The sequence below is a fragment of the Triplophysa dalaica genome, chromosome 6 (assembly GCF_015846415.1).
Source record: "Triplophysa dalaica isolate WHDGS20190420 chromosome 6, ASM1584641v1, whole genome shotgun sequence".
Lineage (NCBI taxonomy): Eukaryota > Metazoa > Chordata > Actinopteri > Cypriniformes > Nemacheilidae > Triplophysa > Triplophysa dalaica.
In genome coordinates, this window is record NC_079547.1 from 16,897,707 (window position 1) to 16,914,367 (window position 16,661).

Sequence of the window (16,661 nt, forward strand, 5' to 3'; positions counted from 1 at the left end):
CTGGGGTGCGGTTCATGTGAACTCCAGTACGGCTGACTGCTGATATAAACGCAATCGTACCAAATCCCGGAAGTAAACTGTTATTAATGATGTATTATTTGGTAATTATGTGTGCACTGCTCTGTGTTTGAATTTAGCTCACATTTCGGACAAGCGTGACGGGTGTGATCCAGGAAGAGAGCTATATATCTCATTTTTGACAAGACGATGGAAGAGGCTTTTCGGTCAAAAACCATGTAGTAGAATATGTACTGTCATCAAGAGCCGGTTAAGTTTTAATTTTCAATAGGCCAATGCTTTGTCATTTATTTAACATAAAGTTTTTCGTTTCGCAGTCCCTTTCCTATACGTGTTTTTTTATTTGTTATTTGCACAGTATGTACCATGATCACTCGTTTTGTTGATAAATGCAACTTATTTAACGTAAAGTATTATTCGTTTTGTTAATGGGAACTTGTCTGATGTGAAGGTTTTTTATATTTGTTTCTTATTTTTCGCATGGTATGTGGAATGGTTATTCGTAAGGTCTGTGTTGAATATAAGCAAATGCCATTGTACTTTTTTGTTTTGTGTTTTTTTATTAAGAAAGATATTGAACCCAACATCAATTCAAACAATTGCCGTTCCCGAATTGCCGCTAATTCAAACCTGAAAATAAAATGTGTCACAGACGCATCTACGACCACCCCACAGCAAACCCCCCACCCCGGGTCTCACCGGTACTACCAGTGTTTTTATACATCCAATTACTGGTGGGAACATTTCATCACCACCACATTCCTAAGCTTCAGGCTTGATGACGCAAACGAACCTTGGTTCCGAACCACATAAAATGATATGAAGGGGGAGCAAACGAACTAGAGATCGGACCAGGCAATCGAACTAAATCTGAAACCACCCTTAGTTAGAATGGTGCAACCAACCTTTGAATTTTTCTGTTTTTATGTCTGCAAGAGGAATGTAATGTAATGGAAAGTAGCTGAGATAATTAACGTTTTTTAGATTCCGCCCAGATTACACTCAGAACAATCATTAAAAACGGCTAAAACATAAAACGCAGGTTCTTGGATACTGTACTTTTTCCCAGTGGTGTGTAATAGCGCCACCTGCTGTACAACAGTACAAACTCAGATTGTCGTTATAACTCGTCTTTGGCGAGGAAGCGTTTTTTTTTAATTACAAGATAACTTGTCAATGGCGGTGAAAGAGTTAATAGCAGTTAGTGTTTGGTTTAGACATCCAGATGTGTATCGTATCGTGAACCCAGCATAGAGATATGTACCGAATCGTGAGCTGAGTGTATCGTTACACCCCTACTGGGAAGTGAAGTTATAGATCCAAACAAACTGTGGGTGCAACCTTCACTAGATATGAACCAGAAGACGTATCAGCATTGCTCAGGATGTAAAATATTTAGTGGTTTTAAGATGTTATCCCATACATTCACCCTGTTGTGACATCGACTGGGAACTCTAATGGGAAAAGGGTTACTAATATTTTGTGCACATTTCCGCCCATTGTCAAGTGACTAATGTATTTCTACATATAAAACTGTTGCATCTGTTTAAGTTTGGTGGTCTTGGATTCGTTACACTGCTACTTTCAAAAATCTAAATTGATTTGACCTATCAACAGTTTCTCTTCATTTCCTTTTCCCACTAATGCTTTCTTGAATGGTTTTTCAAGCCAGTCCCAACTGGCTAGGTGGGCCAGCATATTGGCGCAGCCCCAGTGAATGAGAACATCAATTTGATGTATCCATGGGGTTAGTACACTAACATCCACTCTTTCATTCAACTGACCCTGGAAACAAGCAGCACATCTGGAATATATCAAAAATTTAAGCCTACTTATAGTACATTGTGTCATTGACTTCATGCACATGTAGTAGGCATTACACAGTAGACATGGATACAATCACACATCAATAAAATGTCAGAACGGATTAGATTAAGGATTAGGGGATTACTAACTCTGCTCTGGTGGAGATAAATGAGAGTAGTCCAGGCTATTAGAGTTAAATCTTTATTCTTTTTTTCTGTCTGGATTGTTGATAAACTGGCCATGTAAAGACTGGGATGCACTTCATTTTTAAATGTGAAATAGATTTTCAAATACTAGGTTTCACAACCTTGCAGGATAAAGGTACCCTTTTGTTGTTCATGTGTCAGATGTAAACAAACCTTGATGGATGTGGGAGCTACTTGTTATTTAGGTAAAGTGAAATTCACCCCGGTAAGTTTTACCACTGTCAGTAGTTAGTTTTACATACCTGAATGTCAATTTGTCAAAGTGCCGGTTCGTTTTTTTTAATTGTTTTGGTATACAACAAGATATGTGATATTCTTTGGTTTGTGGATGAGGTATACAAGTAGTACCAGTATATTGCCATGGACATTTGGTCCATACAGTTTAGAAGTCATTTAATGTAAACATTTCTAATTTCTCACTGCTAAAATTGGTTAATCAGAATAAATAATATTGGTAGAACAGTGTTTGCGTCTTTATTTAGAATGTTGTTTTAGTGTCTTGCTCAAAAGGATCTGCTTTTAGCAAGATGGCAGTGTGGTGGAGTAGAAAAATTTAAGAAGAAATAAACTAAACAAAAATACCCCATCGAAAATGTTGTACATTTATTTCACTTTGAGTGTCATCCTTAAAATGATAAGGGAAGTAGTCTTTTGAAGCTTATTTTCTGTAGTCATTTTGCACAGGAGAATTATAACATTTACTTTATTTTACGCTTTACAAATTTACAAACCCCCAGCCCTTTCCAGCAAATAAACAGCAAATAAATTATGAGTATCAAGGATATGCAATATACAACAACAATACACACCCATATAAACATACGTGTGCGAGTAGTCATACATACAGTACATGCACATTGCCCCATTAATAAACCACAGTACCACCATTTTTATGCATTTGACCAGACCGGTAAATTCAATGATCAGTGATCACCCTCCAAATATTCAAAGAAAGAATTCCAAATCTGTAAAAAAAATCTCGGTTTACCAGCAATTTCATATCTGATCTTTTCCATGTGTATCACACTACTAAACTCTGTGACCCACATCTCAAATTTGGGTACAATCTCTTTATTCCACACCAACAGAATTGCCTTCTTTGCAATTGTCATCCCAAATTGTATCGACTGAATTTGATTAAGGCTATCGGCTTCCCACGTGGGGGCCCAACCTAGTATTGCAACCAAAGGGTCATAAGAAAGATCAGTCTTGAGTACCTTAGAGTAAAAACAGAAAATATCAGACCAGAATTTACATAATAAATAGAGGTGATACCGAGGGATATATAGAATATAATTTGGTATAAGAATAATGTAATCTATGTACAACTTTGTATTGGATTAGTTGAAAATTAGAACTAATGGAACATGTCCTGATACCTTGGAGAGCCCCAGCCCAGGAATCATCTGGAATATCTATACCCAAATCTTTCTCCCAGGACATCTTTAAGTGTTCTGTTGGAGGGTGTCTGGAACAATACAAACATTCAACGCATCTAGAAACAATACCTTTTGTGTCGAGTTCGAGAGTCATGATGTTATATAGATGCTCAAGGGGTTTGTAAGTTTCAAAACTAGACATATTGACTTTTACATAATTCCGTATTTGTAGATATCTGATAAAATGTGTGGGGGGAATTCCAAATTTTTGTCTAAGCTGATTAAAAGTGGCAAATATGTTGTCAATGTATAAATCTCCTATGGTTATAATCCCTTTGTCCTTCCATGATAGAAAAGTCTTATCTGTTTGCGAGGGAGGGAATCCGTGGTTACAATCTGTAGTGGGAAGAGGGAATATTTGAGGTAGTTTAAAGATCATTTAGTATAATATAAAGTATATTTTCTCATGAAAAGTTCCATTTACACATTTAAACATTCATCCCTAATGGGATAGTCATTGTAGAGAAATTCTGTACCAAGTGCATACTAAATGAAAGTGCTTGTCAGTGGTTTGCTTTTTGTTTACTTCAATTTTATAGGGTCTTTCAGAGTTATTGTTTGTCTTTATGTAGCAGTTTTCTATAATCTTTATGAAAGCTCATAAGAAGTCTGAGTAATTGAATTTAATAGCTATTAAACCAGAAAGGGAATATATAAAACTAGGAAAAAGTATGCTGGTGCTGCTGAAAAAGGAAGTGCCAGCTGTGCCGTTCTTTAAGAGTGTGTATTTCCATGTGGTAAATTGAAGTGGCGGACTCTGATCTGTTATACAGCTCACCTCACCTGCTTAGGCAAACAGAAAGCCTTTCCATCCAGCAACTTTTGGTCGAGGGCATGGGAGGCTACCAGGCGGTGTGAAAGTGTTTATGTTTGTGTTCCTGAGGGATTAACTCATTTAATGAGGCGCTCTCTATTCTGCTACTCACAGAGCAGAATCTTCGCGTCATGTCTGGTAACACTAATAATGAATAAAACTTCTTCAGCATTTATTAATCTTAGTTAATGTTTAACATTGATCACTGATCCATTGTATTATTTGTATTGATTAACATTAACAAGGATTCATAATTTATGTAGAGATATGGAATAGAGCAGTCAGACAATACAGACTTGACTTTTGTTTTTTTTAAATAGAGTGAATGATTTTGAAAATAAGTTTTCAATTTGATAAATTTGAATAAACCATGAAATATGTTCCCTCTGCATCAGGAATGAGGAAAAACTGCCCTCAAGTGTAAACTTATATGTAGCGATTCTACAGTAAGTGTGCACAACTAGTTTATCTAGCTGGCTACACACTCAGTGTTATGTTGTCTCCTGCATGTCTCAGTGCAGGGCAGAGCCGAATCTGTTTTGTAATTGGTATTCATGAGAAGAGTGTTGTCCCCATAGGGTGAGATCTGGAGCGGATAAAGGGGTGAGTGGATGGAAAGCGGTATTACAGCTGGACACAAATGTTTAGGTCTGAAAATGCTCTGCCAGAGCTGATGGATTACAGATACAGACTTGTATTTCATTACTGTGAATAGTGAACCCAAGTTCACTCCATAAGATGAATGCGCTGTCACTGTTGCTATGAAAAAGAGGGCCGCACACTGAGACCTGAGGTTGGAGAGAGGAGGCAGATGCCTTTTTAAACTGGATGTACCTCATTGCCAGCAACATTGAGCTTTTTTTGTTGTTATTACTTTGATTGATATCTACTCTCAACGGTCTCTCATACTTATTTCAATCCCATTGTTTGGTGCTTAACAACAGTTTACTGCCTGTAATAGCAGTTAAACAAGCTCACTGCCCCAGCTTATTCTGGTTACTTGAATAATGCTGACTTGTTTATACTAGGTGATGCGTGATATTTAAGGGTATTGTTAGTAGTTTACAGTTGAACTTTATTGCATCTTTATTTACTGTAGAACACTGATATAGAAGTAAACTGATGTGTGATCACCGTGTGAATTATTTTTCAATGGCCTTAAAGGAATACTTCAGGGAAGAAATGCGATTTCCTGACAATTTACTTCCAAGCGGTAGAATGGGAGTGAATGGTGGTAAATTTATCGAAGCTCAAGAAAGTGCATCCATCGATCAAAGTACTGCTTGACACGGCTCTGTGGTCTTTACAAAGGTCTTCTTAAGCGAATTGATTCGTTTGTTTAAGAGAAATATCCATATTGAGAGTGCTATTAACGTTAATGTCTAACTTTCGTTATCACTTGGCTGCACGTGAACCAGAGGCTTGTTTTTCTGGCTAATGACAGTAACGAAAGCTCCCGCACAGAGCAGATGGCATCCTATTGGAACAAAACAAAAAATGCCACGTTCGTCACCGGAACTTACTGCCTACGTCATTTTCCGGAAAAACAAGCCTCCGGTTCAAACGCAACCCAGGGATAACGGAAGTTAGACATTAACTCCCATTCTACCGCTTGGAAAAAAAATGATACGTGGTATTACAACTTCGACTGCATTATTCTTCGAGAATAAAGCCATATTCAGTTAGGATGCCTTAAGGATGAGTAAAACATGGGGAAATTTAGTTTCTTGCCTGAAGTATCCCTTTAAAGTTTTGCCCACCAATCAGATTTCAGATTTATGTTGGTTAGGTAATGGCTGTACTACACTACAAGACTTTTAAACTAGACAACCCACATTTGCAGATTTTTGGAAGTTTCAGATAGAAACACACTAACTGATGAAATCTGCAGGCTGGCACAGTCTTTCTGCAACAAGTCCAGACTGAAAGTCTGGGCAAAATCTTGTAGGGTTTTTAGCCTTAATTTTACTATAATTGTGTTTGTTAATTTTAGTTAATGCATTAGCTAACATGTTGAGTAACAATGAGTAATATCATTTTTTTTTTGAAGCATTGATCATTGTTCTTTGATGTAAGTTAATGCTAATGTAATTGTTTGTCAGTTCATTGGTGCCTTAACTTATGTAACATGCAGTTACAACTTGAGATTTTATTACATTTACACATTTGGCAGACGCTTTTATCCACGTGTGATCCCATGGGATCGAACCCACGACCTTGCCGTTGTTAGCGTCATGCTCTAACCAATGAGCTACATGAAAGAATAAATAAAATGATGACTGTAATGGTAAATACTGAAATGAACATGAACAAGGCATTTTTATGCTTCTTGTTACAAAAGCTGATATTGTAATATAAACAATTACTTGATGTAAAATGATTCATGCTTTGATTTTGGTCAAACCACCCAGTCCTGTTGTCAGTTTTGGATGGAACTATCTGTTTTTTTCCCCCAACAATGGTAGACGAGGGTGGGGTTAAACGGTTGATAGAAATCTTTGCAGAATCACGATTTTTCACTACAGAGAAAATTTGAAGGTATCTTCAGACCTTCGGATGAAGGTTCTTTACGGAAGCATTCAGCCAAAAATGGTTCTTCTAAATGGTGTGTTTTATCCACCGCCACTTACTGCTGTTTAACTCTTGTGTTGATGTTGCTTGCATTGTGCTGGTAACTCAGGGTTGGGTTTTGTATAAAACTTCCTTAAAGAAGCATTAGAACACTACCCTTGTACATTACAGTGCTCTGTAATCACAGCTTCCGCTGGGACAATGCACCTATGACATCATATGAACTAACAAATTAGTTATGAGGTTTGCGGTCAGGGTGTTTGGCTATGTTTTGTGTAATGTCATCTGCCCTGGGAGCTAGGAAGAAATTACACACCCTCTTCCACTGCTAGCTGAACAATTCATTTAAGTAAGTGTTTATCCCTATGGATCATTCTGAATGTTCGCTTTCTTCATTGTTGATATTTGGGTCAGGGTGTTGAATAATGCTTTGTGTATTAAACAAAATAAATTCAGTTTCAACAGATTAAGCTATTTTTGACATGCGTTTTGTTTAGGAATAAACTTGCTACTTTATTATAGTTCAGCTGCAGATTTGTATTAAAGTATGTAAGCATAGCTGAATATGCTTGTTGGGTGAATTATCACTCCAGCTACTCTGCTGAACTTTGACCATATGTGGCTTCATGGCGACAACTCTTATTCATCATATGCAAGGATGGTTTGGATCTCTCTCTCCCATATACAGTTACACTCACACAGTTCACTTTCAGTGATTTCATAAACTGCATTGAGGGCCCTCTGTATCGAGGCTAGGGTGAGAGTTTTGTGTCAACTGATGGAAATGTCACCTGCCAGTCCTGACATTGCTTATTTTTTATTACTGATGAAATGTACACCAGGGTAGCTATCATGGATAGGCAAATCTGTGAAAATGAGGTGCTGATTCTAAATGGTGCAACATGGTGCTTAGTAACATGAAGATCACGAGTTTGCTGAAGAACATGCATACTTAAGAAATGGATGTCTTGAATTAAAGTGCTAGTTCTCCCAAAAATAAAAGAAATGTTGTTTTAGATACAGTATGTTTTAGAAAATGTTTTTTTTATATTTCTTTTTTTACGTTTTATTATTGTTTGTATCCTTATTTAATTATTTGTAAATATATTTTTATAATATTATTATTTTCTATATTAAGATAAGATTGTTAAAATGACTGTCTGCACCATTCTGCACATGAAACCAATACTAAAACGTCAATAAAGAAAATTAAATAAATAAAAATTGTGATCTTTTGCTTACCCTCATGTCATTTCATACCTGCTTGACTTTCTTTCTTCCACTGAACACTAAAGAAAATATTTTGAAGTACGTTATTAACCGGCACCCATTCACTTGCATCGGTTTTGTGTCCGTAAAATAGAAGTGAATGGGTGCCAGCGCTGTTCGGTTACCAACCTTCTTCAAGATATCCTCCTTTGGGTTCTGTGAAAGAAAGAAAGAAAGTCATACAAGTTTGAAATGAAAAGAAGATTTTAATAAAATAATTTTCATTTTTTGGTGAACTATAACTTCTAGTCATTTTGAATAAAAGCATTTGCTCAATGTAAAAGTAAGGATGTACCATAATGAAAATTCTTGGCTGAAGCTAAATAAAAATGGCCGAATACTGAACATTGCTTTACGAATTTCTTCAATTTATTTAGCCAATTTTTTCACTATTGCATAAATTGAATGGTAAAAATTTGCTTTTTATATTTTTTCTAGATTTTCACATTCGGTGCATCCCTGTGTAAAAGTCTACATGATGTAATAGTCTTGAAACAAAAAAAAAATTTGTTTGAAAAAATAATCCATTTACGTTATAGTTTACATTTTGGGGGAGGTGAAAATGACATGTAAATAATTGCACATAAAATATTGCTTTAAAATTCTAATCTGGGCTTGGAATGGTCTTTAAATTTTTTTCTATTCTAGTTTATCCTCTGATGTCATATCCTGCACGAGTCCATTCAGCTAATCTGCTTGTTAATCTGATTGAGCCCAATTAGCCGTCTCCGGTGATAAACCAACGCATTTCCCTTTTCATTTATGAGTAATCGCTGAGGTTTCCTCACTAAAACTGTAGAACTGTCAGTCTAAATGAAGAAAAAATGCTTCAACCAGTGTCTGTACCAGAGAGATTGATGAGCTGTGGAAAAACATCTGTGGAAGTGAAATTAGCTCAGCCACAAGTGTGCAACGTGAGCTGGATATAAACATACCGAGCTTTCACTGGAGAGTCATTAAGGCCTGTGAGGTCATGAGTTAAACTTGCAGTTTGCTCTTCGGGCCCTGATGTCAAACCGTGTTTGGGAGAGCAAGCGAGAAACAATTCAGGCTGGTGCAAAATACAGTTAGGTTTACATCAAGTTATACTGAAATTCTGTAATAATAGTACAATGCTTAAACTCTTTTGAAGCCATGAAGTAGCTTTACGAAACCGAGAAACGCAATTGGGACGGTCTGCTTGGTATATACTTGTTCAATGCATATTTACAGCTAAATGAAAATCTTCTAAATGTTCACTCTTGTTTATATATCTCTGTTATTATTTGGCAATTTGAAAACATGCATAAATTGTTTTGATGCTCTGACTATAGTATAGTTACTCCACATTCGCTTTTCCCACGGTAAAAAGCACACAGTAATGATCCACTATGTGCTTTATCATTGCCATCAAAAGAAAATTTATGCTGAAGCGCTGTTAAAATGCATGTCCTGAGGCCTTGTGACCTTGTGTTTACATATAGTCATCTGCATCCATGATCCTCAGCTGATCATCCCCAAGACTCCAGACTGACATCACTGTCAACCAGCCCCCTTTGTTTTGACCCAATGCTTTTGTTTATTTTAATAAAAAAAGAGTTTCAGTCTGTGTGTGCAAGCTAGTGAGAACATTAGTGAACATAGTGAGAACAGCGTTTGTATGTATCATGGTTCTTAAACACGATTCTGGGGTCTTTTATGTGCTCCGGTATGGTTTTATAAGTGGAGAGCGTCCAGATGTTTCTGGAATCTTGTGACACCACAGAGAGGATGTGACCAGTGCAGGGATTGGCCAGGTTTCCATGGCAACATCTGTTTTTCATACACAAGGAGTATGAATGAATCTGCAGGCGTCTGTAAAGATATGTATTTGCTCGGCTCATAATTTATGTTCAATAAATTTACCACTTGTATATTCTGATGTGATAGTCTGTGTAATTTGTGTTGACGGAAGCTTCACGTTGTTGTCTTTCCAGTGATTTGTTAATAGTGGCAATATACAGGCCAACAAAGTAACAGCTGCAGGTGTCTTGGCAGAAAGTGTTCATTTAGAGATCAATTATTCACATGTGTTTGTGTGTGATGCAGTGATACAGCGCAGATGGAGTCGCTGCAGAGACTTTTTTAATCAATTTTATTGTGTTTGTGCGACAGTGTGGTCTTGGTGTAATAAAACAGCTGTACAGTATTGTCTTTTTTAATTATTCCATTCACTAACTTGGAGTGGCTCACTGTGGTTCTGGGTCAGTGATACTTTTTGTGAAAAATTAAGGAGTTAACATGGTTTCATAGCTAACATACATACACGTGAGTTTAATTAGTTCACCTAGGGCCCTATTTTAACAATATAGGGACATGGTCTAAAGTGCAAGGCGCAGGTGCACTTAGGGCGTGTCCGAATCCATTTTTGCTAGTTTAACGATGGGGAAAATGGTCGGCGCACCAGGTGAAGGATCTAAAATGGTTGTCCCTATTCTCTTAGTGAGTCATGGTTGTGTTTTTGGCAAAACATGCAATAAACCAATAAGCGAGTTATCTCACATTGGCTTCAAGAGCCAGTTGCACCTGCGCCATGGCGGATTTGCTATTTAAACGGCGGAATTCTAAGGATTAAACACTGGAGACTCCTCCAGAAAAGAAACACATCTGCTCTTTCGAGAGGTTAAAGCGTGCAAGCAGACCATCTACAGGACAAGCCGGATTTTAATCTTGATTTACACAAAAATAATCTCATGCATTGTTATCGATCAATTTGTAATATTTTGCATGTTTGTGTGCTGCTGTGCATTCCTCTGTGTGTCATAAGCAAAATGTACGCGCGCTGTGCACCCACATATAAGCTTTAAATAACAAAAAAAAGTACTGCACCGTTGACTTTAGACCAGGTTTTAGTTGTTCAATGGCACAGCCAACAATGCGCCTGAACACACCTCGTTTTCAGACCGACACACCCGTGGGGGCACAAATGGGCACAAATCCATTTGCTATTTACACAACGTGGCGCAGGATGTGAAAATGATAACAGCATCCGGCTGAAACTTGCAAAAAAACACTTGCCGTTGCATTGAGCCGAGTCTGTGATGGGGCCCCTAAAATTCAAAGCAACAAAGAGCATTTATCATGTGTGTTTTATTAGCTTATGTTCCCTTGAGCCAATGACTGTGGGATAGTTATTGTGATGTAACCATATCAGTCTATGTAAACACATTAATAAGGTACTGTATGCACATTATATAAGACAGATGTTATTTCTCTATCCAACAAGGGGTTCAACGCTTGACACAGGTTGTGGTCTCCTGACCCGATTCATATCCCCGCAGTTACAGCAGTCTCATGTGTGGCATTTAATAGCATTGTAATTCTGTCAATGTTTTCAAAACAAATGTGTTTGAGTTTGTCATTGAAACAAGGAAAGTTCTAATCTGTGTATGTTTTTGCAGGATCTCCCGGCGCCACCTCCCCTGCTGTTCAGGAAGCTCAGTAACCCAGACCTTTCTCCTGCCGCAGGAAAGACCAAACTGCAGCGACAGCTCAGTCAGGATGACAGCAGAGCACGCCGCAGCAGCATGGCCGGCATGCTCACCGGTGAGCACATGCAACCGCACCCTCATATTTGGCCCGGTGTGACGTACAGCACTGTAATTAAATGAATGAGCTGCGTTGTTACGTGAATGCATTCCACATTTGTAAAGTGACAATACAAAAAAGTACAATAGCATTGCAGCTGGCATAGTGACCCATTGTCATTTGCTTGGCAGACATCTGTCGACAGGAGCGTGTGTGGGTAAAGGTCTCTGCCAGAATATCTAAGTATCACAGAGTGAAAGTGAATTTGCATGATTTTGCCTTGAGACTTTGTGTTGTCTCTTGCTCTAACATTGCTGCAATAACACGTCAACGGCCCATAATGCCGCTGAATGTGAGGATGAATTCTCAACACGTTCTGCAATGCAATCTGGAACAGAGCCATAATAAAACGCTCTGTCGATGAAAGAAATTAGCTTTTGCTTTATTCCACTTACATGCACTGGTGAATACAATGGTGTGTTTTTATAATCTTTTTATACAGGTAAACCGATGAACTAGCAGTGGGACTCTATAGCTTTGATACGACTCTTTTAAAACACAGACATATATGCAAACAGGTGCAGATCACATCTTGACCACTTAAGTCTGTGTTCTGCAGGAAAGCAGCTTCTGCCACTGTCCAGCAGCATGCATGGTGGAGTGAGTCAGCTGGCCTGGCAGCAGCACGCTGGAGAGCCAAACAACTTAGTCCGCATGAGGAGCCAGTCTTTTGGCCAGTCTGCCCCCTCGCTTACTGCAGGACAGGTGAGCACACGTGTAGAACACACAGGCACACTCTATATAACACAAATGCATGCAAATGCGCAATATGCCACATGGACAGAAATTGCCACATGGTGATGAAGTATGACACGTCATCTAAGATGCATCATCAGTTGCTCACAACGTACGAACGAATTTCATTAAATCTGTCAAGAACATGTCCAGGTCATTTTTGAGCTTTTATAAAATGATAAAGATATGCAAAGTAAAAAATGATGCTAAGGTTTATACATCTTTTTGCATTTCACTATTTGTGTCATAATAGTATTTGTTGTCATGCATTCAATTTAGGTTGATTCAGAAACATTTTCTTTTACAGACCGTTTTAAAGAGTAATTTCTTGAAGAAGGGATTTTAACTTTGAAACAATTTTATTTGTAATTCATCCACTTTTATTATTAAAAATCTTTGGAGAACATGTGCCTTTGGATAAAAAATATATATATTTTGAGCTTTTCTTTGGAGATTTGAAATGTGTTTTATATGGATTCATTTATAAATTTGCTTCGTCATCATGCAAATAATAATTTCTAATATAATGTCAAGGTCAGAAATGCAGGTCTAGAAACAGGCCTTCGATTATTCTCAGTTACAGCAATATACTGTAACCTTTATCAGAGCTCTTTAATCTGCTTTATGCCGAGATGTTGACTTGAATGTTTTGAACAATGGTTTGAATGCTTTGTTGTGGTGAATAAAGCCTTATGCCATAGCTACATCTGCTGCCCATGCTTAGTACTACACCCTTTAGATAGAAAATAATATGTCTGTTGTAGCTTTCAGAAGGTAAGCTGGTATGGCATGGGTTTGCAAGGATATGATGGACACCTAATGACAAAGAATTGTATTATTCTCAGTTCGGGTTGAGTAAGGAACTGATTTGCTTCATCACTAATGTGGTCAAACACTTAACGTCCATGAGTGGTCTGGCTCCACTAGTAGCATGCTTTAACCATAACCATGGTCTGAATAATCTTTCCTAATTCTTGGTAGCTACAAAGGCTTGGCAAAATTGTGGTAAATAGTTATGCATAGTATATCTCGAAATACATACTTTAATGAAAAATTCCACAGGGAAAGTTCCAAGAAACATGGACCGAACACAAATATATGGAATTTCTTTTTTACATTACGATGTATAATTTGGTTAGTTTTTACAAGAACAAAGGTTGTATAATTTGGTTAGTTTTTACAAGAATAATGAAATGACCCTTAGATTCACTTAATAGGAATAGGTGTTATAATCCCACCATTTCAGCACAGTTGAATTGCCGTATGCAGGGCGAAGCAGTCAAGAATATGAATAGAGGAAAGGAGGTCTGAGGTTTTACTAGTTCGTCGGGTAGGCATCCTCTGTGTTTATAGTAATATGTTGTTTAGGTAATAAACCCTGCCTAGTAGGTTTGTTTCATTCTAAAAAATATATGTGATGCTCAACTGTTTCAAACCAGCAGGTGGCAGCATTGCCCACTTCTTGCAAATGCAGAGTCATTAAGCCGTGTAATGATGTAGAACTAAACAGTACAACTCTTAAATGGCTATAATACTACACAGAAGCTACATGATTATCTCAGCCCTTATGTTTATGCATGAATAATGTACTCAGCACAGCAGTGAAGCGCAGTGTACTAATAAAGTGCTAATTAATATGCCAGCGTTTAAGCAGATCCTCTTTAAAAAAGCCTTGTATACTGAAAGAGGAGCTGTGGACACACTAATTGCTGCTTATTTGCTGGGCTTTATCTGCCAGCAGACGGCGGCATGCTGTTATTAAGATGTAATAGTCTGCTGTTATTAAAGATGGAGAAGGGCTGCAATTTACAGTACAAATTTTTTCACTAGATGCCTGTGTTCAGGATAATATAGCGTGTTTAAGTGACACGCATCAATATATCAAAAAGCAGTAACTCTAAGTGTTTGGGGAAAAGTGGGAGAAAGTTTGATATCAAGTCCTGTTAAATTTATCATCGCCTGTTGAATTTATCACGCCTGTTGAATTTATCATCGCTTTATGTGACAAATAACCCGCCGATGATTAATTCATAAACACATCGGCGATTGCCCCTATAAATAATATTCCTCATGATGCAGCACTATTCTAGATTTTAAAAGGAAATTACTCTTTTAGATGTGTGTGCAGTTTGTTTGACAAATGACATTCTATACAATATAAGGCAGCTTCCAGGAAATAGCTTGTGGAAATATAATATTCTGAACTGTTTAGACAAATTATTTTTGTAACGAATGAACTCTTGGTAGATGCTGGTATTAAGTATTAGAATATAATGAATAGAAGATACTTCATGGTGACAGTACAAGCATGTATAGGGGTGGATGGTACGACTCATATCTTGCATTACGGGATGAGTACAGTTATATATATAACAGCACATTGTACTATTTACATACCATATACAATGGTGTGAAAAAGTATTTGCCCCCTTCCGGATTATTTTTTTTTTGCATATTTGTCACGCTTTAAAATGATTCAGATGTTCAAACTGATTTTATATTACTCCAAGAAAACCAGAGTAAATACAAAATGCAGTTTTTAAATGATGATATTCTTTATTAAAAAACAATCCAAACATTTCTGACCCTATGTGAAAAAGTAATTGTCCCCTTCGTAAATCATGAATTAACTTTAAATTGGGGATTTAAATTTCACTAGCCACACTCAAGCCAAATAATGCCAGACCTGTTAAATCAAGAAATCACTTGAGTAGAACCCGTCTGAAAAACTGAAGTAGTCTAAAAGATCTCATATAGCAACACATCATGCCGCGATCTAAAGAAATTCAAGAACAGATGAGAAACAAAGTAATTGAAATGTATCAGTCTAGAAAGGGTTACAAAGGCATTTCTAAGGCTTTGGGACTCCAGCAAACCAAAGTTAGAGCCATTATCCACAAATGGAGAAAGCATGGAAAAGTGGTAAACCGTCCCAGGAGTGGCCGGCCTAACAAACAAAATTACTTAAAGAGCACAACGATGACTCGTCCAGGAGGTCATAAAAGATCAAAAACAACATCTAAAGAACTGCAGGCCTCTCTTGCTTCAGTTAAGTTCAGTGTTCATGATTCTACAATAAGAAAGAGACTGTGCAAAAATGGCATCCAAGTGTTCCGAGTTCCGAGGCGAAAACCACTGCTGATGAAAAAAAACAGAAAGGCTTGTCTCACATTTGCTAAAAAACTTCCAAAATCTCCAAAACTTTTGGGCAAATATTCTGTGGACTGATGAGACAAAGGTTGAACGTTTCGTAAGGTGTGCGTCCCGTTACATCCGGCATAAAACTAACACAGTATTCAAAATGGAGCATCATACCAACAATCAAACATGGGGGATGTATGGTGATGGTCTGGGGCTGGTTTGCAGCTTCAGGACCTGGACAACTGGCCATAACTGATGGAACCATGAATTCTGCGCTCTACCAGAAAATCCTAAAAGACAATGTCCGGCCATCGGTTTGTGACCTCAAGCTTAAATGCACTTGGGTTATGCAGCAGGACCATGATCCAAAACACACCAGCAATTCCACCTCTGAATGGCTAAAAAAATAAAAATAAAGGTTTTGGAGTGGCCTACTCAAAGTCCCAACGTAAATCCAATTGAAATGCTGTGGCATGGCTTTTTCACATAGGGTCAGATAAAGATAAATAAAGTTTTGATATATTTACAGTACGAAATTTACAAAATATCTGTGTTTGATCTTTACTTGATATCCTAATGATTTTTGGCATAAAAGAAACATTTATTATTTTGACCCATATAATGCCTTTCGGCTATTGCTACAAATATATGTGCTACTTATGACTCGTATGTGGTTCAGGGTCCACTTACAAGTTTTTTTTTAGACATTTTAGTTAAGTTTGATACTTTGCAATTCTTCATTGCTATGTTATCATGCTATGTTATCATTATTTCTATGACAACATATGTCTATGCTATATACCCCAAATCGCATATGTATACCTTCATACCCCCAAGCCAAGTAAGGTGTTATTCTCATAGGCACAACAGCATGATAGAGGCCTGTGAAAATGACCCAGGGTGGTTTAACCTGTGGTGATGTAGTTCAAAATCCTTACATCTTAGGTGAACTGTTCCTGTGGGTCTTTATTGTATGAGGTGTGAGGGAGACACAGAATAGGGGATGGGATGTTTTAAGGGGAACCATGCCGGACAGGCAGATGGTGTTTACCTTTC

At 37.6% G+C, this 16,661-nt stretch overlaps 1 protein-coding gene across 2 annotated transcripts in view; it reads left to right on the plus strand.

Moving 5' to 3' along the window:
* The window catches only part of mast2 (microtubule associated serine/threonine kinase 2), a 120,522-nt gene that overhangs the window by 16,613 nt on the left and 87,248 nt on the right, over positions 1-16,661 (plus strand). For both annotated transcript variants that reach the window (XM_056751653.1, XM_056751654.1), the window contains exons 2-3: positions 11,543-11,687; positions 12,289-12,434. In XM_056751653.1, the coding sequence (XP_056607631.1) occupies positions 11,543-11,687; positions 12,289-12,434 (291 nt within the window). The remainder of the gene's footprint in view (positions 1-11,542; positions 11,688-12,288; positions 12,435-16,661) is intronic.